The 26,901-nt window shown below is 39.5% G+C and overlaps 1 protein-coding gene and 1 non-coding gene across 7 annotated transcripts in view; both read right to left on the bottom strand.

The window, feature by feature from the left end:
- The window catches only part of TRIT1 (tRNA isopentenyltransferase 1), a 39,036-nt gene that overhangs the window by 4,749 nt on the left and 7,386 nt on the right, over positions 1-26,901 (bottom strand). For 2 of the 6 annotated variants that reach the window (XM_037149389.2, XM_037149392.2), the window contains exons 2-8: positions 12,738-12,878; positions 7,500-7,598; positions 6,071-6,216; positions 3,904-4,046; positions 2,072-2,183; positions 1,585-1,697; positions 1,258-1,335 (exon numbers count right to left, since the gene is read on the bottom strand). In XM_037149389.2, coding sequence (XP_037005284.2) covers positions 1,258-1,335; positions 1,585-1,697; positions 2,072-2,183; positions 3,904-4,046; positions 6,071-6,216; positions 7,500-7,598; positions 12,738-12,878 — 832 coding nt within the window. Of the gene's footprint in view, positions 1-1,257; positions 1,336-1,584; positions 1,698-2,071; positions 2,184-3,903; positions 4,047-6,070; positions 6,217-7,499; positions 7,599-12,737; positions 12,879-22,117; positions 22,288-26,901 lie in introns of those variants that run through there. The other 4 variants (XM_037149391.2, XM_037149390.2, XM_053660386.1 and 1 more) reach the window with 4 other exon arrangements.
- LOC119052535 (U6 spliceosomal RNA) lies at positions 11,319-11,425 on the bottom strand. Its single transcript, XR_005083133.2, has one exon. It is a non-coding gene; the product is annotated as a U6 spliceosomal RNA (small nuclear RNA).

Below are 26,901 nucleotides of genomic sequence, written 5' to 3'. Positions count from 1 at the left end.
AAGCTGCATTAGAAATTTGTAGTAGTGAACTTCAATTTCGGCTGACTCAGTCTTCTTCTATCTAACAGGAGGACATGCAGAGAAAGCAGGGTAAGTAGAAGTGTAAGACTTGGCACCAGAACGACCGTGGAGAGCTCAGTCAGGGGGAGATCCAGGGGAGAGAACTTCGCAGTCTGGTGGTCATGTTCAGAGGCAGGGTGGAGGGCCTCCACCGTCCTAACTGAAAGCCGAAATAAAAGCTAAACAGGGGCTGATTCAGGAGCATACTGAAGTGCCCACAAGACAAAACTGGGGTTTCACTTCTGATTGCTTAGTCTTTTTTTTTGTTTTTACTTTAAAAAACTCTTATTGATTCATTGATTTGAGAGAAAGAAAGAAAGAAAAAGAAAAAGAAAGAAAGAAAAAGAGGGAGAGAAACACTGTTTGTTGTTCCACTTATTTATGCATTCATTGGTTGATTCTTGTATGTGCCCTGATCAGGGACTGAACCTGCAACCTTAGAGTATTTGGACAATGCTCCAACCAACTGAGCTACCTGGCCAGGGCCATCCTTGCTTAATCTCTTAATAAGCACACAATTTACTACCCAAGGCCAATACTAATGCCGTCTAGTGAACATTACGGCTGAAGAAACGAGAACGGGGGAAAGCAGAGTATGGGCTTCATCGCCAGGCCCTGAGCATCAGCTGGGGGATTTCTGGCAAGTTATTCAACCTGTCTTAAGCCTCCATTTCCTTATCTGAAAAAAGAAAACAAATAACACCTACCATGAAGGCTCAATAATTTATGGATAGCACCAATTTAGTGCTGAGGATCAAATGAGATTTTCCTTTCCTTTTCCTTAAAAGTGCTATTCAACTAAAATTAAAGTTAAAGAAGTATGAAGCACCACATATCTGAACACAAGGGTGCTACTGGTTAAGGTTTTGTTTGATCGCTCTGTCAAATGATAAGCTAAAATCAACCCTGAGCACCAAGTCTGCTAAGAAGATGCTGCTATTTTGCTCTTACGTGTTTACAGCCAACTTGCATGTATTCAAGGCATAATGCAGACTCTTTATTGGAAAGATCTGTTTTCTGAGACATCACAAGGCAAGAAAGACCCCTGGACAACCATTTATGCAATAACACCCACCCAGGTCAGGTTTCCAATCTTAAAACAGGTCCAGAAACTAAAGTTCATCATCTGGATGAGGCAAGGACATCTATATTCTATTGAAAACAGACCCAAGGGATAAGTAAAAGCATGAGACTTACTGCTCAAAAAACGGTTTTTAACCCATCGGTTTTGCTTCCGGGCATATCTCTTAGTCACTTGTTTCAGAGCTTCAATACCTGAAAGTTACAGTAGATGTAAGAACCTCCAAGTACTTCTCGCCGCGTCAAAAGGCAGGCCCACGCAGCCCAGCAGAAGAGAAATTAACCATAGCAGCACACTGGTGGACCCTTGGTGGAGAAAACTCTCAATTCTGAGCTGCAGGCCATTTGGGACTCTTCCAGTCTCAGCTCTTTCTCAGACCATACCATCCAGGAACTCTGTCACCCAAGGACATCCAAGGCTAGGTTAGATGGAGAGATTCACACCTTTCTTTAGGAGCTGGTTACTAGTCTCTGGTGTGCATTTTCCCTCAGTGATCAGGTACTCGTGAAATTCCTTGAAGCCAATTGATTGGAAGATACCATGTTGATAGTCCTGGCTGGGAACAGGAGAGCATCAGCTGATGAGCCATCGCATCTGAGAGCTAGCAGGGGCCTTGGAGATGATCTAGCTGAGCCATTTCATCCCTTGGATGAGGAAATTGAGATCCTTAGTAGTTACTGCCTCCCGGAACCTCTTCCTCCACCACCCCCACCTGCTGCCAGGTTACTACCCTTGAAAATTAACGCCTGGGAATGCTTGACAGATTAGAAAACTGCAACTGCAACGACTACACCAAACCTCCTTTGACCAAGCCGTGCTCATAATGCCAAGAAGAAGGCTAACAAACAAGATCAAAAACCAGTATTATGTTTATGGTCTTCTGACCACAAGCAAGGGATAGAAAGTAGATTAATTAGGTCAAATCCTCACCTATTTTCTGCCACTTTCTCCTGATTATAGCGTCTGTGAAAATCTCTCAGTTCATCCAAGAGCCCAGCAGCAAGCATGTCATCCACTCTTTTATCCAAGCGCTTATCTAGAACTTGAATCAAATTAGCCCATCAAATTAGCCTACTATATACTTGCAATATGAATGGTCAAGCTGCATGAAGAGAACTTGTTCAAATGGAAGGAAGGGTTCAGAGTCCAAAGATTATATAACAATGCATACTACATTCAGTCACACTTAAGACACTGCAGCTCCAATAAAAACAGCCAGAAAGAGCCCGGGCTGGTGTGACTCAGTGGTCTGAGCACTGGCCTGCAGACCAAAAAGTTGTCAGTTCAATTCCCAGTCAGGGCACATTCCTGGCTTGTGGGCCAGGTCCCCAGTGGGATACATGGGAGAGGCAACCAATCCATGTTTCTACTGAACACTGATGTTTCTCTCCCTTTCTTTCTCTCTCCCTCCCTTTCTAAAAAATAAATAAAATCTTTAAAAGTAAACACATAAAAACAACCAGAACAAAACATCCATCCCATAAAGAGAAAGCACGCAACTGCAGCTTCTAGGGAGGACAAATACTTTATTCTCGTATGGAATGTACATCCACTGTTTACTGTGGAGGCAGCTGAGAACCCCTTGGTTTATCCTTCTTTTTTCCATCATATTTATTACTCTTGAGCTTTGTGTTACTTCACACTTAAGAACTCTCAGATGGCACCTTGGATGGGAACAAGGAACTTTAGTCCAAAGCCACCCCAGATACATCTTAAACCACTGCGCCACAGGAGCAAAGAGAGAGAGGTTGTAATCGCTCAGAGGTGCAGGTCGAACGCAGCCTTATTATGATCAGACACCAGGATTTTATGCTGCACTGTAGGACGCGTTTTAATTTACAAAAATTTCATTAGTAAAAGATTACCTTCTCTTATAAACTTATAACCAAAATTAATTTAACAACAAAATTTCCCCATTTCGGTCACGCTCTTCTACATCTCTGTCATTGCTATTTCTTGGACTGCAATGGTACTAACCTTTGTTCCTATCTTCCTAAAAGGTTTCCATTTATTGAGCATTCCAGATGTGTCAGGCACATTCTCAGCATTTTGTATGTATTATTAACTAATTCTCAGTGACGCTGCCAGTTATGTACTAACATATCTCCATTATACAGGAGAGAAAATAGGAGCACAGGAAGGTAAACTAACTTGCCTCAAAACTCACACAGCTAGATGATGGAGCAGGAATTTGAAGCCCAGACGGTCTGGCTCAGAGTCCATGCTCTTAATAACTACACTACACTGCCTATTCTCATAATAATTTCCTCATCGTTCCAGACCTAGCTCATAGGTTACCTTTACAAATTGGTCCTAACTCCCCAGGTAGACAATGCTCACCATCCCTTCTCTGTGGCTCCATAAAACTTCTAGCCCAACATTTATCACAGTGTAGCATCTCTCTCATTATTTGTTGCTCCACAAGACTGACAGCTTCTGAAGATCAGGCACTGTCTCATACTCATCTCTGAAATCCAAGTACCAAGCAGAATACTCGATACTTCGACCTCTTCCACAGGAGTCTTCCTTCTCTTTAGCTTTCTCCCTTGGATCCTCCCTGGACGGCAACCTCTTTTCACCCCACCCATCCTACCTCATCTCACCCTTGGCGCCTCATCCTAGTGTCGGGGGCTGCCCTTACTCCCTTTCCATACAGGCACTTAGGGGAATGGCACTGTGCCTTACTAAGTCAACAAATGATGGTAATGAAAGTAAAATTCGATCTATCTCTAATGGACTTAAGGGCATCAAAAGGCTTTTACCTGTTTGGTCAGCATGAAGCCAGAGGATGCAGGAGTTAGGGAACCTCAGAGGGCCTCCAAGGGGACCACCACCCTCTTCCGCACGTTGACGATAAAGAAATTCACTATGAGAAATTCCCGTTTCTTCAAACACTTGCAAGCTCCTAAGTCATTCGGGTGGAAGAATAAAAGCTATAAAAACTATTAGGAAATATTAATTCTCAAGGAGAGGCTATTTATTACAAAACACCTCATTCTCACTTGCACAGTATAAGCCCCTGAAGACATCTATAGCTACTCAGGGAGGGATCCTAAAGAAAACTGTAGGTAAATTAAGAAATACCACTATTCCTCTAAACATACATCAATTTTCCTGAAATCAGTTAAACAGGTTCAGAAACCAAAGCTTTCTTCTATACACATGAAATGGGACTTACTTTTCAGGTAGGCAATAAAAAGACCTTGTTTGGGACACTTTGTTACAAGCCAACAAGTCTAGTCTCGCTCGAATGCCTTTCTCACAGTAGAAAAGTATGTTGTATAGCCAGCTCATCAACTTTCTTTTTAAATATGTCTAAAATTGTGACTAATTCAGTATTCTACTAGTACAAAGATCAATGGAAAAAAAACTCACATTCTTACTCTTAAGCCTCCATCCACTCTGTCCTATCTGTTGTGTTACGCAGCACTAGGTAATTTAACCCCCAAATCTATACTCTACCACTCTGAGTGATTGCAACTTATCAGCTTGAAAGTGATCTTTCCCTTCCTGACCCAATTCTACTTCCTGAAACCCTAACACAAGAGCAGAGACCCCTTGTCATTCTGTATCACTGGTCATTCGAAGAGGACCTATGAGGAAAACACGTACAGTGACACAGATATCTCACTTATGGAGATTAGAGACTCAAACTAAAACAAAGATGAAAAAGGTCCTCCAATCCTCTAAAAGAGAGACTCCAGAGCTCTTGCTTAGAACTGACTGACTTGTGAAGACACAATTCTCACCTCACTACTAGTTCAAAAGCAGAAAATAAGGAATGGTGATAAGGAAGAACTACTTTATAGAAGGAAAGAAGAGTAAACCAAGGTTCAGAATCATATCATAAAACAATATTAAAAAAATGAGTGTTCATCAAAACATTCCTAAGTTTTCAAAAGAATTTTTGAAAGGTTTCTATTAAAATATTTTAAAAAGATGTTTGGATACTAGAAAGTATAAACTTCTTATCTAGAATATACACTATCAGGAAAATAAAACAAAAAATAGACTGCATTATCACTAAGGTGATATTGCCCTCAAAGTGGCAAAAAAAGCAAACAAACCACCTGAGCTATTACAAGGCGGGTGGCCCTCCACAGGGCAACATATCCCCAAGCCTTACTCTTCAGTATTAAAAATTTCACTGGAGTGGAGGAGGAGCACAATTAGGAAAAAAATTTCTAAAAAGGCTTCTGGGTGGGGAGGGAGCAATAAGGAAAAGAGAATTCAGTATATTCTGATCTAGAACATACTTATTTAAGTGGAAAACTTCATAACCCCTATCAACACCAAATGTTGCCGTAATACTTAATCTGTAAAACCATCCGCAGCCTAGCTATTTAGATCCTCTGTTCTGCCAGGTGTGGTATTATCCCCAACACAGAAAAATGCATCTAACACACCAGGCAGCAATTCCAAAACAAACTGAGAAAACTTGACCTTTTGAGTTCATTCACCACCTTTCTTCTCTTCAAGAAATATCTCCATGTGTAAAGGTGAGCTCCATGTGTAATCTATGAGACAGTTTATAAAATCTACCTCCCACGGGGAAAGCTGGTAGGGCAGAAATCGGCATTGCACAATCAATTATGAAACTCAAATCACAGTGTAAATGAACTGCATGCCAGAAAAATTTATATAAAAACTGTTATACAAGCAAAGATCAAGTAGAAAATGAAGCAAATTACACAGGCCCCAGGGGGAACTATATTGTATTTTGTATTTTTAATGTAACAACAAAGGGTACAACTATTTACTGATGTAGTTGGACTCTGGCAGTAACTCAGGGCCTCCTAACCTAAACTATAACACATCAATCTCTGCTAACTACTATCATCAAACCTCTCTCATCACCCAGGCACACCGACTAACTGACTGCCCTCTAACTCCACAGTAGCTCCGGGTCAGCAGGCCAGGCTTTCTTACCTGGCTACTTTGCGCTTGTCATGTGGGTGCAGCTTGGCAGCCATTTCTGGGTCCACCTGGCTCAGGCGTTTGTAGAGTGCATGTCCATCCTCCTTCTCAAGCTCCACTTTCCGGTCAATCACTTTCTTAGTGTCCATCTCCTGGGGCTATTAAATGAAGATTTAGAAGTAAATTTATTCAACAATGCAACAAGCACCGAGACAGTGTATGTGCCAGGGACTAAGGGCTGTAAGTGTTAGGAATACAGATTAGAGATGAATCAGAAGGGCCTGCCATGCAGTGACAGATCACAAACAGAAAATTCCAATACACCAGGGTAGTGCTGTGAGGCCACAGCAAACACAAAGGATAACTTACTGCTTAGAGAAGCACTCAGGTACCCTACTACCTGCTCAGAAGTACAAACGGGTACCAGGGCTAACAAACCTGTAGTAACACATCCAGGAATCTAGTATTCTCAGCAACTGTGACTAAAGAGTAGATCAAAATGGCTAGCACATGATAGTGTGCAAAATCCCATCCTATGCAATGGCATATCTGTAAGCAAGGTTAGTATTGGACATTTCTCTGACATATACAAGGGGGACCCCCCCGAATGGAATTATCTTCTGGAGGGCAGGCCTCTTGTAGTACAGCTTTCCCCTGCTAGGTGAGTGTTCTAGGAATCCATCTGTATCAGTGCACCAACTGGTGTTGTTGTGAGAGGCTGTGCTTGGCTCGGATGCATTTTTTTTAAGACTTTCAATGCATTTGCCCATTTCATGATGGGTGATTGAGGAGCACACCTGCCCACACCACATTGAGTGTTTAGCAGTTTTTGACCAAAACTGTACAACCCCATGGCCTACCCTCCCTGTTCATCCAATCTCGTCCAGATCAACTTTTTTTTGATTCCCCGGATGAAAAAAGTCAGCCAAGAGAAACATTTGCTGCTGTGGAAGAGGTGAAACAAAAAATGGCAGAAGCAATAAAAGGCACCAAAATCGACCAGTTCAAAAACTGTTTCAAGCAGTGAAAAAAACATCTCAATATGTGTACTGAATTAAATGGAGAGTACTTTGAAGGTGACTGAAAATTAAACATTTAAGAATACACAATTTTTAATAAGTACATTCCTGTGTTTTTTGGGTGCCACCCCTTAGAGAATGTTACAGCCAGGAAATGCTGAATCAGACTGGTGTACTGCTAACTCAGATGGAGATGCTAATTAATCCGCAGAGGAACATTTTTCCCACACACAGCCCCTGCCTTCAGGCCTGCCTGGAGGAGCACACTTCACATATTGAGGTGGCATTTGCTTCAGAATATTAAGTAGGAAAATTACAGTTGCTGAGTATATAGGCAAGAGTCAACCTTTTTCCCACTGAAATTAGCTGGCAAAAAAAAGAGAACCCATTTCCTCAGTGAGTTACATGTGAACTCAACATACCTTAGTACTGATAAGAACTTTCCAGAGCAGTGACTCAATGTAATAATTGGTTCCTCCCACGACAATAGGAATTTTGTCTCGGGCAAATATATCTTCAATGTCAATATTAAGAAAGATATCACAATATTTAAGATCAGAAGAGAATCCTGACTTATTCAGAAAGGAAGCTATAAGCAAGAAACTACATTCACTTGTCTGAAGAACAGAGGAAAAAGGGTAGAAACCAAGATGAATTGATACTGCTGGTCTTCACTGTTGCCCATGAGTTCTCAGAATCATTTTTGTCAATTCTAGAGGGATTTGCATAAACCAGAGACAGATAAATGATTGTTGTTACTTCCAATTCTAGAACTTTGTATTCTTAGGCCTTGCTGCTAAAATTCGATGTTTGCTTGGTATCCCAAATCAGCTTAATAAGCACAAACCCAAGGACTCTTCAAGGAATCAGGAGTCGGCTGCTCAGGAAGCCACCAAGGTTATGTTCGCTGACTTTGCTTTCTAAGGCAAAACACAAGCTAGTTCTCTAAGCTGTGGTTCTTCAGACTCAGTCTTCACCATTATGTGGTAGTAGTGGACATTTCAGCCACTTGAGACTCCACCAGATAAACCGAGAAGTACTGGTTCTAGAGACAAATAGATTTCAATTACCAGCTCTGATTCTTAGGCATGTTATTCAACCTGTCTGAGCTTCAGTTTTCTCACCTGTAAAGTCCTCATGAGTTCCTATGAGCATTAAATGTGACAATGCAAATAAATCCCAACCACAACGCCAGAAATATTTTTTCAACTGAGTAAGCATTCTATTTATAATTTTCTTTAGCCACTTTTGTTTTTATATCTCTGCTACTTTGAATTCTTCTCTTTAGAACTCTTTGAACAAATAATCATCTGCTTTAAGAAAGGCTTTGCGCCCTGGCTGGTGTGGCTCAGTGGATTGAGCATAGGCCTGCGAACCAAAGGGTGGCTGGTTTGATTCCCAGTCAGGGCACATGTCTGGGTTGCAGGCCAGGTCCCCAGTGGGGAGCATGTGAGAGGCAACCACACATTGATGTTTCTCTCCCTCTTTCTCCTTCCCTTCCCCTCTCTCTAAAAAAAATTTTTTTTTTTAAAAAAAGAAGGGCTTTGCTTCTGAGGATAACTGATAAAAAGAGACTTTCAACCTTCTTTTACACTCGTTTACACACTTCTTCCCCTTGCCAGTCGGCCTGTGGGCACAGACATAGATGGCCTCTTTCCTATCAGAAGCACACTAATGTTGAAGAAGTTGGGGTGGAGTGGGAAAATGTTAGCAATCAAGGATCATATAGAAGAAAAATTATGTATTTTTTTTTTTTTTAAAAGAGAAACAAAGTCCTGGCCAGGTAGCTCAGCTGGTTAGAGTGCCGTCCACATGCCAAAGTCACAGGTTCGATCCCCGGTCAGGGCACCAACAAGAAGCAAACAATGAATACACAAATGAGTGGAAATACAATGATGTTTCTCTTTCTCTCCCCCTTCCTCTCTCTAAAATCAGTAAATAAAAAAATAAAAGAGAAACAAATTCTATATTTTCAACCTTAAATACAATTACACAGTAGTTGTAATAAAATTTAAAATGTATAGTTAACAAAGGGAAAGGGGACAAAAATAATAAAAAGGCAAGGTTAAAAATGGTGGGATACCAGAAGGGGGTAAGAGTGATGGAGGGAAATGGGTAGGACACACTGAGGGTAAAAAGTTTAACTGATTTGCACAAGCAATGAAACAACTGTGATCGTGGGCAAAACCTTTCTCCTCGCTGGGATTCAGTATCTAGTACCTTTCTCTGTCTAATCAAGAAGCCTGAATTATCTTAAGGTAGTTTGTTTTGCCATTCTGATTGTAGGTTCTTCCCTAAATTCATTAAATCACCAATCCTGTAAGTGATTAGATTAAATCATCCCCTATTGTTGCTACCCTCTGAAAATTTTAACAGCTCCCCATTTTCTATAAATTCTTTCTGAACAACTGAATGGTCTCATAGCAACCCTGTATTGTGATGATATATTTTGCAATGGGCTTTCACAGACATTATCTCATCTAACACAACTGCCTTGTAAAGCAGGTTCAACAAGAATCATTATCCACATTTAAATCTCTGCTCATTTGATAGGCAAAAAAAAATTATCTCATTATTTTGATTTGCATGGCCTTGATTAACGACAGCAAGGATTTGTCATGTTTATCACCATTTATATTTCTTCCTCTTTGAATTACTACTCATTACCTTTAGTTTTTATATTGATTCATGAGTTCTTTATATATTAAGTGTATTAACAATTTGCCTTTCCTACATTACAAATACTTTCCTCCTGGTTTGCAGTGTTTTAAATTTTGTTTATAGTGGGCTTTCCAATTTAAAATATCATATATATGTACACATATATACACACAAACGCAGTAACATGTATAAATTATGAAGCCCATTAATAAAACAAATACTCATGAACCCAATGTAAGGAAAGGAAGATTATTAATCTCTTTCAAGTTTCTGTGTATTCATTCTCATCTGAACCCCCAACATCCACTGTCTCTGAGGGAACAATTATCTTGTGTTATTTTGGGTGTTTTTTCCCCATCATTCCCTTGCTTTTCTTTACATTATTATGTGTATACATCCCTAAAGAATATATGTATAGAATATATAATCACTATATAACAATACATTAGTTTTGTTTGTCTTAATCTTTATAATAAATGGTGTGAACATGTATTTTTCCTTCTACAATTCTTCAAATTTTGTTGTTTCTGAGATTCTTCCACACTGATGCATATAGATATCTCATTTTTACTGTTGAAAAAGTAAACTGATATGAACAAAGCAAATTTTATGTTCTTCCATAAATAGGAACTTCAGTGTTTATGTTTTTGCTGCTAAGAGGAATGCCGTTCTAGAATGAGATCTACCACCTATCTCTTGATATAGCTGTGGCAAGGTTTCTCTAGGGTAGATACATAGGAGTTCTGACTGATGCACAAATAATAAATTCTTTAATTCTTACATATTCAATTCTAGCTTTTTTCTTGGAAAAAAAAAATTACCGTTGTCCTGGCTAGAGTGGCTCAGTGGATGGAGCAATGGTCGCTGATTCGGTCCAGATCCCGTCAGGACGCATGCCTGGGTTGCAGGCCAAGTCCCCAGTTGGAGGCATGAGGGAGGCAACTACACATTGATGTTTCTCTCCCTTCTTTTCCCCTCTAAAAATAAATAAATAAAATATTTTTTAAAATTTATCACAGATGGTAGTGATGGCTACACAACAACGTGAATTTTTTGTTTAAAGAAGAAGTTTATTTAGAAAGTTACAGAGGTAGCAGAATTGAGCCAGCTGGGCTGTGCAGGTAAGGCTCAGGAAACAAGTTACAGAAGCAAAAGAGCCCTTGAGCTTCGGAGAGGGAAAGGAAAAGGTAATGTGCACCTGGGGGGAAGCAGAGGGTAAAGGGAAAGGCACAGGCCGGCTCCCAAGAAGGACAGCACACCTCCAATGTGAATGTATTCAATACCACTGAACTTGTCCACTTAGAAGTGGTTAAGATGGTAAATTTATGCTGTGTACTTTAATATACTAAAAAAGAAAAAAAATTTTAATTCATTAAAAATTTATAGAATATCTACAAAGCCAGTCCCTACTCTAAAACCACGTAACTACTCAATTATAATTACCCCATTTGTCTTAAAGTTTCATTAAAAATACATATATTAACTCTGAAACCTGAATTTATGTCATATATAAGAATCTGGGTTTTTTCCTAAAACATTTAACTGTCCCAGAATGATCAGAAACTACTACATTATTTTTTTTTAATTTGGAGTGCTTCACAAATTTGTGTATCATCCTTACGCAGGGCACATGCTAGTCTTCTCTATGTCATTCCAATTTTAGTGTATGTGCTGCTGAAGTGAGCACTCTTCGTTGTTTTTAAATGCTATGTTAATAAGCTAAATATTAGCTTGGCCAAAACATTTTCTCTATACAATGGCTCTAGTAGTGCTTAGTTGTCTTTAACTTCATTGAAAACAGTTTTGTTAGATTGTATTGTGACAGCTGTCAATCAGCATGCCTTTAAAAAAACTTATCAAAATTGGTGAATTTCTGTGCAGCCATTTTAATATTTAAGATGCAAGAAAATATGCAACATTTTTGGTGTATTATGCTTTATTATTTCAAGAAAGATAGAATACAAATAAAGATTTGTGCTGTATATGGAGAAGGTGCTATGACTGACCGAGCATGTCAAAAGTAGTTTGCATAGTTTCTTGGTACTACCGACATTTTTGCCAAACTCCTTGCTGTGGGGCTGTCTTATGCATGGATAAGTGCTTAGCAGCACCCCTGGCCTCTAACACCTAGAAGCTAATGGCAGGACATAGCTGACATACTCAAAATATCCAAATCAATATAAAGTTATTGGTGAAAATGAAAAAAATGTGGCTTTCTTTTACAGGGAAAAAAAAAAAACCCATATGGACTTTTTGGCCAAACAATTTTTATATGCATTTGAATTTGTAGCTGAATCTTCTATTCTGTGCCATAAGTTTGTACAGTATATAATTTTCTTACCATTATCATTACAAATTTTCTATGTTTTAATATCTGGCAGCCCAAATTACTATAGGCAGTCTAGACAATAAAATATAAGGGCAGTCTCCCTTATATTATTCTCTTTTCAAAAATTTCTGATGTTACTTATAACAACTTTTTTCCAATCTCTCCCAACCCCAGCAATCCCTTTGAAATTCTAACTGGAACCCCATTATATTTATAAATTAATTAAGGGTGAAAAACTGAATCTCAGTGTGGTGAATACCTTACTCAATAAAATTCACATGGTCAAAAGAAGTGGCTCTAAGACTAAAACACAGATTTTCTGGTTCCTAAATCAATGTTCTCTCCACTGTGCTTTTCAAATCTTAATGTGATTATGAATCACCCGACACTCTTGTTAAATGCAGAACTGATTCATTAGATGTGAAGTGAGGCCCAAATTCAGCATTTCTAACAAGCTCCCAAGAGATGCTGATGTTGCAGTCTGAGGACAAGACTTTGAGAGGCAGGAACACTGTATCCATCAATCCACACAGTGCTAATGGGACACTACCTATTGGTAGGTCTTGTGTGCCCCTGCTTAGACGAAACTCTCACTAGAAAGAAAACTTCTTTCTTGGCTTGGGCTGCCTTGCCATCCAGCAAACCTAGCTGCTCTCTTTAGTAAGGATATCAGAGCAGTTGCCTTGTTTCTGAAGTCCACTACTGTGTAATTTGTCACAAGAGGATCCACAAAGCTGATCATGTGGTGCTGGCATAGTCTCTGCTCCTGGGAAGACACCTTGTTGGTGATGATGTCTAGGCCTTCATAAACCTAAAGGAAAGAAAATCAGCATGAGAAAGTCATCAGCCTTCATCAAAACACCTGATGGGTGAAAATGGTAATCTGTTCCTCCCTCCAGCCAAACACTTGACTGACCCAAAGCACCAAAGTAGCTGTGATGTAACCAGAGCATAGCCAGATCCACAAAACCCAAGACAAAAAAAGCAGAAGAATACAGAACGCAGGCTTTCTTATGAAATACAGGTTTTACCCACTGTCCCAAAGTATGGCGTGCCTATGAAACTTTTCATATGATAAAATGGGGTAAAGAAGCAATTATCATTCATTTATATGAGAAAAATTTCAATCTTTCCCAGACCCCAAATTTAATGCATTAAAATGTCTTTATTTTGTTCACCATGATTGAAACACTCAATTATATCCATTTTTACACTAAGCATAACACCCTTAACAATCTCTACTAGGCTTTGTTGATACCTTAGGATACATTTTCTAATGGATGGACAAAACACACTGCGATAAATCACAGATGCTCTCAGACAGTTCAAAGCTATGATGGCTTTATATTGAGATGATGGGTGTAGTTCCCAGGGAAGGAGCTTTACAACAAACAACTTGCTGCAAAACAAATGCTGACCATTATTTTTGCCTTTTTTCATAAAAGCAAAAATTGTGGATTTCTTTCAGTCCACAAAAATGGTGCAGGTTTCCTCACCATCGAAGAAGAGCATTTATTTTTATGAAACCTTTCATAAAACAAAATGGTATAAGGCAAAGGAGCAATTACAATTAATTTAAAATCCTCTTCAGATTTCTTTTGGATAGCAAAAACAAGTACTAATGTAGATCTTACATAAAAGTGAAGTGGTTTTCATGCAGACTTTTGAAAAGCAGGGATACCTGTAGTGGCTATTAGCTCAGACTTAAAAGATTAAAAGGGCATGTAAATCAGAGCCCAAACGAAAACCAATTCTGCAGGATTAACCAGAGGTTCTATGGCCTGAACTTTAAGTATTTAAGAATAGATTGGGTGTTTTATTTATTCTACTTATCACAAGTCTCCAGAAAGGTAACATTTTGCATTGCTCGTAGTTCTACTTCAAATGCTTACATACCACGGGATTTAAATGGCTCTGAAAGACTTTTAGAATTTGTTTAGATTGACTAACTTTGTGAATAAGTGGCCTGTCTACAAAAATCTATATAAAACACAAAGTGAACTATACTTTAGTAATGAATAAATAAAACACACATATACACTTTGAAGTCTGACCGACCCCTAATACTGCCATTCCCTGGTGGAGGCATTGCGACATATCCGAATTACTGCTTCAGTGAGTCAGTCCATACAGTCTAAATACTCAAAAGGCAATATCCTCTCTGTAAACTCTTAGTCTGCCAATTCAACTAAAAAGTTCAAGTGTACTTTTTCTAAATGCAAGGTCTCAGATGGAGAACAGATCTGAAAATACTAGTTTGAAAAGTAGGAATGAATGCTTTGAGATTAAATGTTCTCTCTGTAATCACTGATCTACAGGGAGCATTGAGTGAACAAATAATAAGTTTCATAGAGGCCACAAAGATGTTAAAAGCATTTTTTATCTCACATTTCCCTTTACTTATATGGGTGTCAAATAAGCACAGTACAGTATAATGGTTAGGAGGAAGGAACCAGGCGCCAGGCTGCCTCAGATCAATTCCTAGCCCTACCATGCACTAGTTATTTGTACGTGAAATCCCTTATCAGTAAAATAAGGCTGATAATATCCATCTCATAGGGTTGTTGTGTGGATTAAATAAGTTAATACATGTAAAGCACTTAGTTTTTGCTTGGCACACCGTAAATGCTACATTAAGAGTCATTATATAATGTCTTATATGACAACCAATACCTCTATTACTACTATCACAACAACATAGGGAGAAAGTAGTTTTAGTATCACTATTTATCACTCTGAAGCCTTTTTGCTCTTAGCTACTGAGGTTATTTACCCAACAAGGACATAGCTATCTTCAAGTAAAAGAAAACAGTACACAGAAAAAAAATACAGATCATAGGGAAAGAACTAGCTCTGCCTTTAACTCATTTAATCTGTGCGTGACAACAGACTTGCATTCTTACACTTGAATATTGATGGAATCTTAAATCATAGTGTTCTTTTCTGTGTATCTTGAACACGATTTCCTTCTGATATTATCGAGTGCCGTAAGGTATACTGTATACTGGGGTCTTCTGTGCAAATTAAAACAACCAAAGAGGGGGGAGAAACAACTGTGTGTTCCTCTCCCTCTTTTCCTACAGCCTTTAGTTGGCTCTGTTGTAGCTTGAGTTCCAAAAGATCCAATGTTAAAGAATTTACATAGCAACAATTCCATTCTGCCTTTTAAAATTAACTTACTTGATTTTTTTTAAAGAGACAGGGAGAAACAAACATCAGTTGTTGTTCCATTTACTTATGCATTCATTTGTTGTTTCTTTTTTTAAATTATATTTTATTGATTATTCTATTACAGTTGTCCCAATTTTTCCTCCTTTGCCCCCCTCTACTCAGCACCCCCCAACCATGGGTCATGTGTGTAAGCTCTTTGGCTACTCCATTTCCTATACTGTGCTTTACATCCCCACAGCTATTCTGTAACTGCCTATCTGTACTTATTAATCCCCTCACCTCTACACCCACTCCCCCACACCCCCTTCCTATCTGGCAACCATCAAAGCACTCTCCGTTTCCATGATTCTGTCTCATTTCTTGTTTGCTTAGTATGTTTTTAGATTCAATTGCTGATATGTACTTATTGCCATTTTATTGTTCATAGTTTTGATCTTCTTTTCCTTAATTAAATAAGTCCATTTAACATTTTATATAATAATAGTTTGGTGATGATGAATTCCTTTAGTTTTTTCTTGTCCTATGGGAACTCCCCTGTATGTAACTAACTTTTTTTGCTGCTTTTAAGATTCTCTCTTTATCTTTAACCTTTGGCATTTTAATTATGATGTGTCTTAAGAGTGGGCCTCTTTGCATCCATCTTGTTTGGGACTCTGTGTGCTTCCTGGACTTGCACGTCTATTTCCTTTGCCAAATTAGTGAAGTTTTCTTTCATTATTTTTTCAAATAGATTTCCAATTTCTTGCTCTTTCTCTTCTCCTTTTGGCACCCCATATGATGTGAATGTTGGAACATTTGAAATTGTCCTAGAGGCTGCTTACACTACCCTCATTTTATTGGATTCTTTTTTCTTGTTCTGACTGGCTGTTTTTTGCTTCCTTATGTTCCAAATCATTGACCTGAAGCTTGGCTTTACCCACTCTACCGTTGTTTCCCTGTATATTGTTCTTTATTTCAATTAGTATATCCTTCATTTCTCACTGGATCTTTTTTAGGCTGCTGAGGTCCTCACTAAGTTCCTTGTGCATCCTTATAACCAGTGTTTTGAACTCTGCATCTGACAGATTTGCTTATCTCCCTTATGATCTGTTCTATCATTTGGGCCATGATTCTTTGTCTTGTTCTGGCAGCCTCCCTGTGTTTGTTTCTATGTATCAGGTAGAGCTGCTATGACTCCCTGTCTTGGCAGTGCAGTCTAATGTAGTAGGTGTGCTGTAGGGTCCAGTGGCACAGCCTCCCCCATCACCCAAGCTGGGTACTCGAGGTGTGCCTTTTGAGTGGGCTGAGTATACCCTCCTCTTGTAGTTGAGTCTTGATTGCTGCTGGCAGGTCAATGGGAGGGAATTACCCAGCCCAGACAGCTGCAAGGACTGGCTGTGACCACTGACCACCAACCTCCACCCTCCAAGGAGGATCAGCTGTGCAGGGGCAGGGTGGTGGTGCTCTGATGTGGTCTGCAGCTGACCAACGGGTATGCAGACTCCGGAGTTTCCTGGGTGGCCCAGGTCTAGGTCAGCCACGACCTCTGTTCTCCCTGGGGCTACCCTGAATAAGCTACAAAGCAATCTGCAGATGGCTGCTACTAGTGCTGGGCTTGGAGATTCCCAGGCAAAGCCAAGCTGTGAACCTACAGGGCTGGCGGCTCTCTAAAGTTGGCTGTGGCTTATTTGAGGAGATTTAGGAAGTTGGGATGCATGAGCCAAGACTAGCCATTCATATGAAAAAGCCACTGTTAAGAACTTGGGTGGGCTCCTAAATTGGGTGGGATAGAGCTCCAGGGGACTCCTAGGGCAGAGCAAACATTTGGCAGTGTTAGCCAGGTTGATGAGGTCACCTATATGGCACTCTGTCACCTGCCTGCTGGCCTTGTGGCTCTTTGGAGGAAAAGGTTCAGAAACAGGACAATGACCTCTGCCCCCCTTTCTGCCCATTCTTGCCTTGATGCCAGACACTTCAGTTTCTCCCTATTTGCCCTACTGGTGACTTTCAGGCTGCTACCCCAGTGCAAGAGCTCAGAGGAAGTGAGTCTTAGTAAGTCTGGGTGTGGGTTCTTTAAGAGGAACTGCTTGGGACTCCAGAGGCTTCTTACACTGACTCAATACCCTGCTGGTTTTTGCAGCCAGAAGCTATGGGCACTTATCTTCCTGGCACTGGAATCCTGCGTGGGGAAACTGGTGTGGGGCTAAGACTCCTTGCCCTCCGAGATATCCCTCCCTCATTTTTATCCACCATGTGGATCAGGGATCAGCCCACTCTGTGTCTGTGCCCCTCCTACCAGTCTGGATGGATGTAGTTTCTTTAATCCCACAGTTGGTTCTGACAGTTCTGGGATAGTTGTTCTATATTTTATTGTAATTTTGATGTGGTTGTGTGAGGAGACGAACCATGTTTACCTATGCTGCCATCTTGAGCTGGTTCTGTCTTTTATGTGCCCTGACCAGAGATTGAACCTGCAACCTTGACATATCAGAACAAAGCTCTAAACAAATGAGCTACCCGGCCAGGGCCACCAGAAGATTTCTTAACTCTGTAATTGGATTCGATTCTCATTTTTTAACACTGAAATTAATATCAAGGAAATGCATAGTTGCAATTGTACAATTACCATCCCCACCACCAAAAATGCTAAAATGTAAACATCTTGGGGCATCAGCAAATTCTATCAGATATGCAGATGAATTTTTACCCTGTGACCTGCCTTTACATGTATCTTTGAGTCTTTTAAAATGGCAAGTTTAAACAAACACATACACATAAACCAGACAGGAGGTAACCCCAGATCTAGTTACTAAAGGAAGAGGCCTACTGTACTATTTATGGCATATATACAAATGCCAGCAAATATCAGAAAGAAGAGTATTAATAGCTTAAAGAAAGCAGAGTCCTTGTTCATAGAGTTAACAAACTAAAAACTGTAACTCATATAAGAGCACTACATCTTGGTTACCAATGTAAATTGTCATCCTCCAGGGATTTGTTGACCATTTCTTCCCTATACCATCAGATTTCTTAAAAACTGGGCATAAAGATGTGGATATCTACTCAGACACTAAGTAGATATCTGAAATTTAAAAAATTTTGGTTAATTTTTAGGTAAATATAGTTTTATGGCTATCACTTTTTAAAAGAGTACTTAACTTTAAGATATACAGTAAATTGAAGTACATATCAATTAAAGTGTATGTCTTTATTTTAATAAAGAAATTGGAGGAAAAACAACAAAAATAAGTCAAATAAATTGGAGCTGATTCAAGATTATATCTATAATGATGTTGCTTCACTTTTTCATGCTAATCTTACCTCTTGTGACAATTACTGATGTTTTGTTATAGTTGTGCTTACAAATAACTGTGCAGCTTATGATCACAGCTACTGTGTATTTTTAAATTTTACCTATGAATAAATTGTTAACAAGCAAGAAGGCCAAGGTCGATGAAGGACAAATGTAAAATACATTTATACCTGCACTGCATGAGAGCAAGAACAATGCTAAGGACATATCTGCTAATGACGACGTAGGAGTTCTGATCAATGAATCAAAGGCAAAGCAATGGTGCAAGTAAAATCTGCAGTAATGTTATTTATACTAATAACAGAACTTTGGTGTTTTATTTTGTTTTTAATGACAGAAAAAAAAGAATACATAAATGATGACTGGGGCCTGCGTTCCAATAATGGAGGAGAGAGAATAGATTAAAACTGAAATAAGACTGGTTAAGTGTTCCTAACTATTGAAGTTATGTGATGAATAAACAGGTGTCCAATTACTATTTGTTGTATTTTTTAAAAGATTTTATTTATTTTGATAAAGAGGGGAAGGAAGGGAGAAAAAGAGGGAGAGAAACATCAATGTGTGGTTGCCTCTCACACGCCTCCTACTGGGGACCTGGCCCACAACCCAGGCATGTGCCCTGACTGGGAATCGAACTGGCAACCCTTTGGTTCACAGGCTGGCGCTCAATCCACTGAGCCACACCAGCCAGGGTTATTTGTTGTATTTTTTATATGTTGAAAAATAAAAAGTTTCCTTAAAACAATCTGGATGTACTTCACAACCATCAGTATGACATTAAAAAAAACCCAGACAATAACAAATGTTTGTGAGGATGCAGAGAAATGGAAACACACCTGTCTACTGATGATGGGGATGTAAAATGATGCAGCCACAGAAAACAGTATGGCAGTTCCTCAAAAAATAAAAAACAGAAGTACTGTGTGATCTAACAATTACACTTGTGGGTAGTAACTATTCAAAAAAATTGAAAGCAGGAAGTTGAACAGATATTTACACACCCATTTTTATAGCAGCACCCAAATGCCCATCATGTACGAATGGATAAACAAAATGTGTTATATACATACAATGAAATATTATTTAGCCTTAAAAAGGAAGAAAATTCAGCCCCAGCCAGGTATTTCAGTTGGTTAGAAAGCAGTCTCCATATGCCAAGGCTGTGTGTTCAATTCCCAATCAGGGCACATACAAGAATCAACCAGTAAGCGTACAAGTAAGTTTAACAACAAATCACTGTTTTTCTTCTCATAACAATAATTTTTTTTAAAAAGGAAAGAAATTCTAATATGCTCCAACGTAGGTGAACCTTGAAGACATTATGGTAAGTGAAGTTGATCCCAGAAGAACAAATACTGTACAACTCCACTTATACGACGTACCTAGAGTAGTCAAATTCAGAGACAAAGAATGGTGGTTGCCAGTGGTTGGAGCAAGAGGAAGAGGGAGTGTATAACAGATACAGAATCTGAGCTTGAGAAGATGAAAAAAGTTCTGCAAAAAAAAGCTGGGGAAGATGAAAGACAGAGGGTGAACACGGTTGCAGGATGATGTGAATGTGCTTAATGCACCTAAGTGATACAACGGTGGGTTTTATGGTAAATTTCATGTTATGTATATTGTGTTGCAACAATAAAAACAGACTTGGATGACAGATTTTAGGTACAATGAGAAACTAGTGAATATTAACAATAAAATAAATGTTTTTTAATTTGGATTTTTCCATTTTTTTAATTTATTTATTTTTTTATTTTTTTAAGTTTTTATTCATTTTTAGAGAGACCAGAAGGGAAGGAGAAAGAGAGGGAGAGAAACACCAATGTGGTTGTCCTTTGTGTACCCCCTGCTGGGGACCTGGCCTGAAACCCAAACACGTGCCCTGACTGGGAATCAAACTGGCGACCCTTTGGTTTGCAGGCCCGCGCTCAATCCACTGAGTTTCACCAGCCGGGACCCTGAATTTTTCAATTCTTTTGAATATATACTCAGAAAAGGAATTGCTGGATTATACAGTAATTTTCAAAATTATTGAGAGGGCTGGTAATATTCCAATTCTTGAACCGAGTTGTGGTTACACATGTGTTATCACTTGTTGATAATTTATCAAACTGTATAGTTATGAATTATGCATATATGGTACACATTACTTATCAATTACAATCAATACCCAGCCAAAAGGCATAAACAGAGCCAAACATTTTAATTTTACACATTTACACTAAGGATAAATAGCTAAACAAACAAAAAAATCAATTTTGTAAATGTTTCTTTCAGTCTATAAAAGTAGTTGTATTGCAGCCCTGGCTGGTGTAGCTCAGTAGATTGAGCGCGGGCCTGCGAACCACACGATCACGGTTCAATTCCCAGTCAGGGCACATGCCTGGGTTGCAGGCCAGTTCCCAGCAGGGGACTCATGAGAGGCAACCATACATTCATATTTCTCTCCTTCCCTTCCTCTCTAAAAATAAATAAACAAAATCTTAAAAAAAAAAGGATAGCTGTATTGCAAATGCCACAATCAGGCTTATAGTTTTATTACCGCCTAGAAAACATTCTTCCAACAAAACAGGTTAGATTTGTAGCTGATTCTCAAATTTTGCCTATTTTCCAGCTTCAATCATATTTTCAGTGTGACTCCACCTATGGAACAGTCAGCCCTGGGTACCAGGTATAGCTAAAAGGATCTATGTTACCTTTCAAAAGGCAGCAGGTCACTGCTCCATTTCCCATTTTCCCTGAGGACACCTGAGATCTATGTACATAAAAATTACTTGATAAAATTATTCTCTCTGCACAAATCAGATCTTAACAATACTAAGGGAACTCTGGCCTCTTGTGAGGCCTGATAACTGAGAAATTATAAGTTTAACTTACTTAGCCAATTATCAACATACCGTTAACTGATTTATTTCAGCTAACATTTACTGAAAATGAAAATCAGTATGTGCCAGGTACTTGGCAAAATGGTACACGCAAAGGTACATGCAAAGGAGAAAGGGTTCCTGGCCCTGGATGGTATGACTTAGTGGACTGAATGGATTGGAAGGTCACTGGTTCAATTCCCAGTCAGGGCACATGCCTGGATTGCGGGCCAGGTCCCCAGTTGGAGACCTGTGAGAGACAACCGATTGATGTTTCCTTCTCACATGGATGTTTCTCTTCCTCTCTTTCTTCCTCCCTTACTCTCTCTCTAAAAATAAAAAGAAAGGGTTCCTGTCCTCAAGGAGTCCAGGCTAGTAAGACATACAGACACAAATAACTGTACTATAAGCAGATAAGTGGTATAAAAGTTTGCAAGTGAGATACTAAAGTGTGACTGTACAATCTTTTCTAAATATCATAATCCTTAAACATTTAATGGCTTAGGTCACGGGTGTCAAACTCATTTTCATTGGGGGCTACATCAGCCTTTCAGTTGCCGTCAAAGGGCCAAATGTAATTTTAGGGTTGTATGAATGTAACTAGCCCTTAACAGTTAAGTGAGAGCCTGTGCTACTACTGGGTAGAAACAAGGTGCCAGGTGGGATATGCTTTATGTTTGCCACCTGTGGTGTAGGTATCTTACCCGGTACTCTTGGGATACATACCTCTTTGTCTCACCTCTAGTGAGGATTTATTTTCAGACTGAAAAAATTCTGGGAAGAGGCCACAAGGCTGAAATAACCTGAACTCTCCAAACCAACAGAGCTGAAGTGAAGAAAAACAGCAGAATCTGGAGTTGCGGTTGTAAACAAGAAGTAAATCTGTCCATCCAGACATTCGCAACACTTCTGGCTGCAACAATTGCAGGTGTGGGGTGCTGCTGGCATCTAGTAGGTAAAGGCAGGAATGCTGCTCAGCATTCTACAATGCACAGGACAACTCCTCATCCCCAAAGAATTAGCCCCAAAATGTCAACAACCCAAAAGTTGAGAAGCCCTGATCCAAAGAGCCCTGATCCTGGAGAAACTCACCAAAATCATTACAGCCAAAGATCCACCCCACTCATGCTGTAGGGGGGCCCTAATGAGTTAATTAACAGTGTCCCGGGCCCTCGGCAGATCATGGAGCGCCATTTGAGTGCTGGCTGACTGATGCCACAGCACACCCTTCTACAAACAAGAAGAAAAGCTGCCCTCCTAGTTTGGTTCCTTCCCTCCAAGTTATCTTCCCCGTTTTGACTTCTTTTCCTTCCCAATCCAAATTAGATCCTAAAGTCTTCAATCACTTTCTTGCCTCTATGGGTTACAACTGCCTTGAAACCACTATCTTGGATTATGGATCAATACAACTATCTTCCTTCTCTGCTAGGTGTTCTCTCCCATCCGCCAGCTCCATGAGTGTCTCACTCTTTGCGATCACTAATGATCTGATTGCACCTTTCTACTTAATTCCCAAAACATGTAACGGAAAAAACACAACCTGATACTATCGAGCTCCTTCTCCTTCATAAATCATTCCCCTTTGGGGCTTTGATGGCACCAATCTCTCTAGCTTTTCCTCCTATCTCACTGGCTCTTCCTCAGTTTCCTTCACTGAGGCCGGTCACTGACTTATGAGGCATGTCTGTCATGGGAACAATACTGAGAAATGGCAGTTTTTAGGGCACCTACCTACCATTTCTGTACTATCAACTTTCTCTGGGTAACACTCATGGCTTCTGTACAACCATTTTTGTGCTGATATTCTGCAACCTAGTTCTCTTTCATGATGCCAGATCTGGATATTTAACTGTCTAGTGAACATTCTCATCACCAATGAGAGGCATATATTGTAACATTGCAAAGTGGTTATCAGTAGTGACACTGGAGCGAGGTTACTTGGATTTAAGTCCTGGCTCTACCACTTACTAGCTATGAAAACTTGGGCAAGTTATTTCACTTCTGTTTCTCAGATTTCTTACTTATAAAGTGAGAATAATCTTACATCAGACCTCAAAAGGCAATTGTGAAAATTAAATGATTAATACATACAAAGAATACGGAATAGAACCTGCCCTATAAAGAAACAGTCAATAGCCCTGACTGGTATAGCTCAGTGGCCCGAGCACGGGCCTACTAACCCAAGGGTCACAGTTCTATTCCCAGTCAGGGCACATGCCTGGGGTGCAGGCCAGGTCCCCAGCAGGGGGCACACAAGAGGCAACCACACACTAATGTTTCTCTCCCTCTCTCCTTCCCTTCCCTTTCCTTCTAAAAATAAATAAAATCTTTTTAAAAAAGATAAAGGCAGCTTTATATTTAAATAAAAAAAAAAGAAACCGTCAATAAATGATAGCTAGCTATCATCATCATCATCACCACTCCAGGCACCTGAAACCTGGCATGTCCAAAACTGAACTCATTTTGCCAGCAATAGTTGAATGAACCACCCAGATAATCAAATCACATACCTTGAAGTGATCCTAGAATCTATCTCCCTGCCCCCATTTCCAATGTCTCAACTTCTATCCATACTACTTAGTAAAATTCTATCAAAGCTCATCACCATTACCACATTTCCCACTATTACATCATCACCTGAAGGCTTCATGATTTCTCAACTAGACTATTCCATCGGCTTCCTCATTGATCTTACTTTTAAAGTATAACCTCTCAAATTATGTCCACGCTGTAGCCAGTGATCTTTCTAAAGTGAAAACATGATCTTACTCAGCCCCACACTCTGTTTAGCATTACATCCCAACAAAAGCCTGCCTTGGGATGACTCCCGAATCCTCCCCATCCATGCTTGTCCTCTGCATGCCCACGGTACCCTGCATTTACCTCTACCAGAGAACTTACTGTATTTACTTAACTCTAAAATGCTTCTCTCCCTCCACCAGACTACAGGCTCTGAAGGAAGAAACTGTGTATTTTATCTCTAGTCGCAGCACCTAGCACAGTGCCTATATACATAGAATATACTCGATGAATACTGGGTATCTGAGATTGCTAGGATCCTATGCTAAAAGTTTCATACTCTATGACGTTATATTGCCCTAATTTTATCAATGAGGAGATAGAAATTTAGACACTTTGGGTAGGTAACCTGCCCAAAGTCACACAACTGGTTAGTGGCAGAAGCAAACTTTGAACCCATGTCTTCTTACTTTATAGTCAGTGCTCTTTTTCCACTATGCTGCTAATCTCTGTTTTGTACACATCAGCTTTGTGACTTTGGGAAATCAACTTACTCCCCTGAAACCTCAGTGTCCTCACATCTAATGTTCCTTCTTATTCTAATAGTCTGAGCTGCTTCAGAATGAAGCTTGTGGCATAGGAGAGTGAAAGAAAAAATTATTTGTTTAAAGAAATTTGATTTTACTTTTTGATTAAAGGAATCTGAATTTGATTATTCAATGGAAGAGAGATTGAAGAGTAGAGAAAAGGTCAGTTTCTTGGTTAACCTTTCTTTCTTAATAAAAAGGATGACTTTTTTTTTAATTTATACTTTAGGTTAGAAAGCTATGAATTAGCTTGAATTAGCTAATTCAAAGCTATGAACTAGCTATGAATTAGCTGCAGGAACATCATGGCAGGCAGCTACTTCTTTTAGCTGCGTTTGGCAGAAATTCAACTGCAGACCTACTGAATAAATTAAGACTGATTAAGATGCTCAGTAAGTGGGAGAACCTGTACCTGACTTGTTCGGTCAGTATGGTGAGAGGAGTGGTTTGCAATTTATAGTGCAGAGCATGACTTTCACTCTTCCTATGCCTATCTCTCTTTAAGGGAAAAGGGACTACAATCATAAGGCCATGCTGCTCAAACTGTTACGTAAAACGTGTATGCACTCTTCCCAAGTTATCAATCTTACTAAGTGGTAAATAAAATAATTGCCCTGGCCGGTGTGGCTCACTGGATTGAGCACCAGCCTCCAAACTGAAAGGTTGTAGGTTCGATTCCCAGTCAGAGCACATGCCTGGGTTGCGAGCCAGGCCTGGAGTTGGGGGTGTGTGAGAGGCAACTGATCAATGTTCCTTGCACACTTTGGTGTCTCTCTCCCTCTGTTTCTCTTCCCTTCCTCTTCTCTATAAAAAATATATAAATAAAATCTTTTAAAAATAAAGATTAACTAGCCCTGGCTGGTATGGCTCAGTTGGTTGGAGTGTCGTCCTATAAACCAAATGACAGTGGGTTCAACTCCCAGTGAGAGCACATACCCAGGTTGTGGGTTCAATCCCTGGTCAGGGCACGTACAAGAAAGCAGCCAATGGATATCTCTCTCTCTCACAGTGATGTTTCTCTCTCTCCCTTCCTCTCTCTCTCAAGGCAATATAAAAAAATGTCCTTGGTTAAGTATAAAAAATAAAATAAAAAATAAATAAAGATTAACTGTAAATTAGGAAAGAATACTGGCACCTTAAGAGTTAAGCAAATCATCTAATACTAATCAATAGCTATTTACGAATACTATAAGCCTAAGCATCACTAGTTTTTAATATTTATCTATCATCTATCTATCTATCATCTATTTATGTATTTATAGGGAGAGGGGACAGTAAGGAGAAACAGAAGGAAGGAAACATCAATGTGTGGTTGCCTCTCATGTATCCCCCACTGGAGACCTGGCCTGCAACCCAGGTATGTGCCCTGACTGGGAATCGAACCGGCGACCCTTTGCTTCACAGGCCCGTGCTCAGTCCACAGAGCTACACCAGCCAGGGCTAGGCATCACCAGTTTTTAATGCTGTCCAGGTGATTGCAATGTGCAGCTGGTGGTAAGAATCACTGTTACAAGTATTGTGCTATGCAACAAGATGTAAACTAACCCCTCTCCCCACAAAAAAGAGTAAGGAAACTACTGATTGGATAGCTAACCAAAGGTATCCAGACCTACCTAAGCATGGACAATACAGAATCCCATATTTCATTTGCAATTATCTACATGTATGTGAAAGGAACTTCACAAGAAGAGCAACAGGAATGCACAGTGGAGACAAGAGGCCCTGGGAGTAGCTTCATTTACATTACAGAGTCAACATCACTTTTTGTTTATATCTGTTAAGTACCAACAGTTAAATGAATTATAAACTTCAGACAAGAACTCTTTCTAAAATAATGTTAAAATTAACTGGTACTCCTAAAAAGTGTACAATATACTTTTTAAAAACTCTTACGTGGCAAAAAAAAAAAAAAGACCCACATAAAGGTCAAAAGACAAATGATCAACTAAAAAACATACTTCCAATACATGAGACTGTACAAAGGGTTAAAAACTGCAATACACTAAAAGCTCTTACAAATCAATAAACACAAGAATGAAAACCATTATACAGAAGTGGACACAACAGGTACGAACAGGAATTTCAAAAAAGAAAAACAAATGATCAAAGTACTCTTAAAGGAAGGAAAGAAAGAAAAATTTTCCTTTCCTTCCAAGAAAGGAAATTCATTTGTTTACCAGACTG

The sequence above is a fragment of the Artibeus jamaicensis genome, unplaced genomic scaffold, assembly GCF_021234435.1.
Source record: "Artibeus jamaicensis isolate MK-2021 breed Jamaican fruit bat unplaced genomic scaffold, CSHL_Jam_final scaffold_847, whole genome shotgun sequence".
In the NCBI taxonomy this organism is placed as follows: domain Eukaryota; kingdom Metazoa; phylum Chordata; class Mammalia; order Chiroptera; family Phyllostomidae; genus Artibeus; species Artibeus jamaicensis.
The sequence above is the reverse complement of the archived record's forward strand: the minus strand, read 5'-3'. Positions and strand labels throughout refer to the sequence as shown.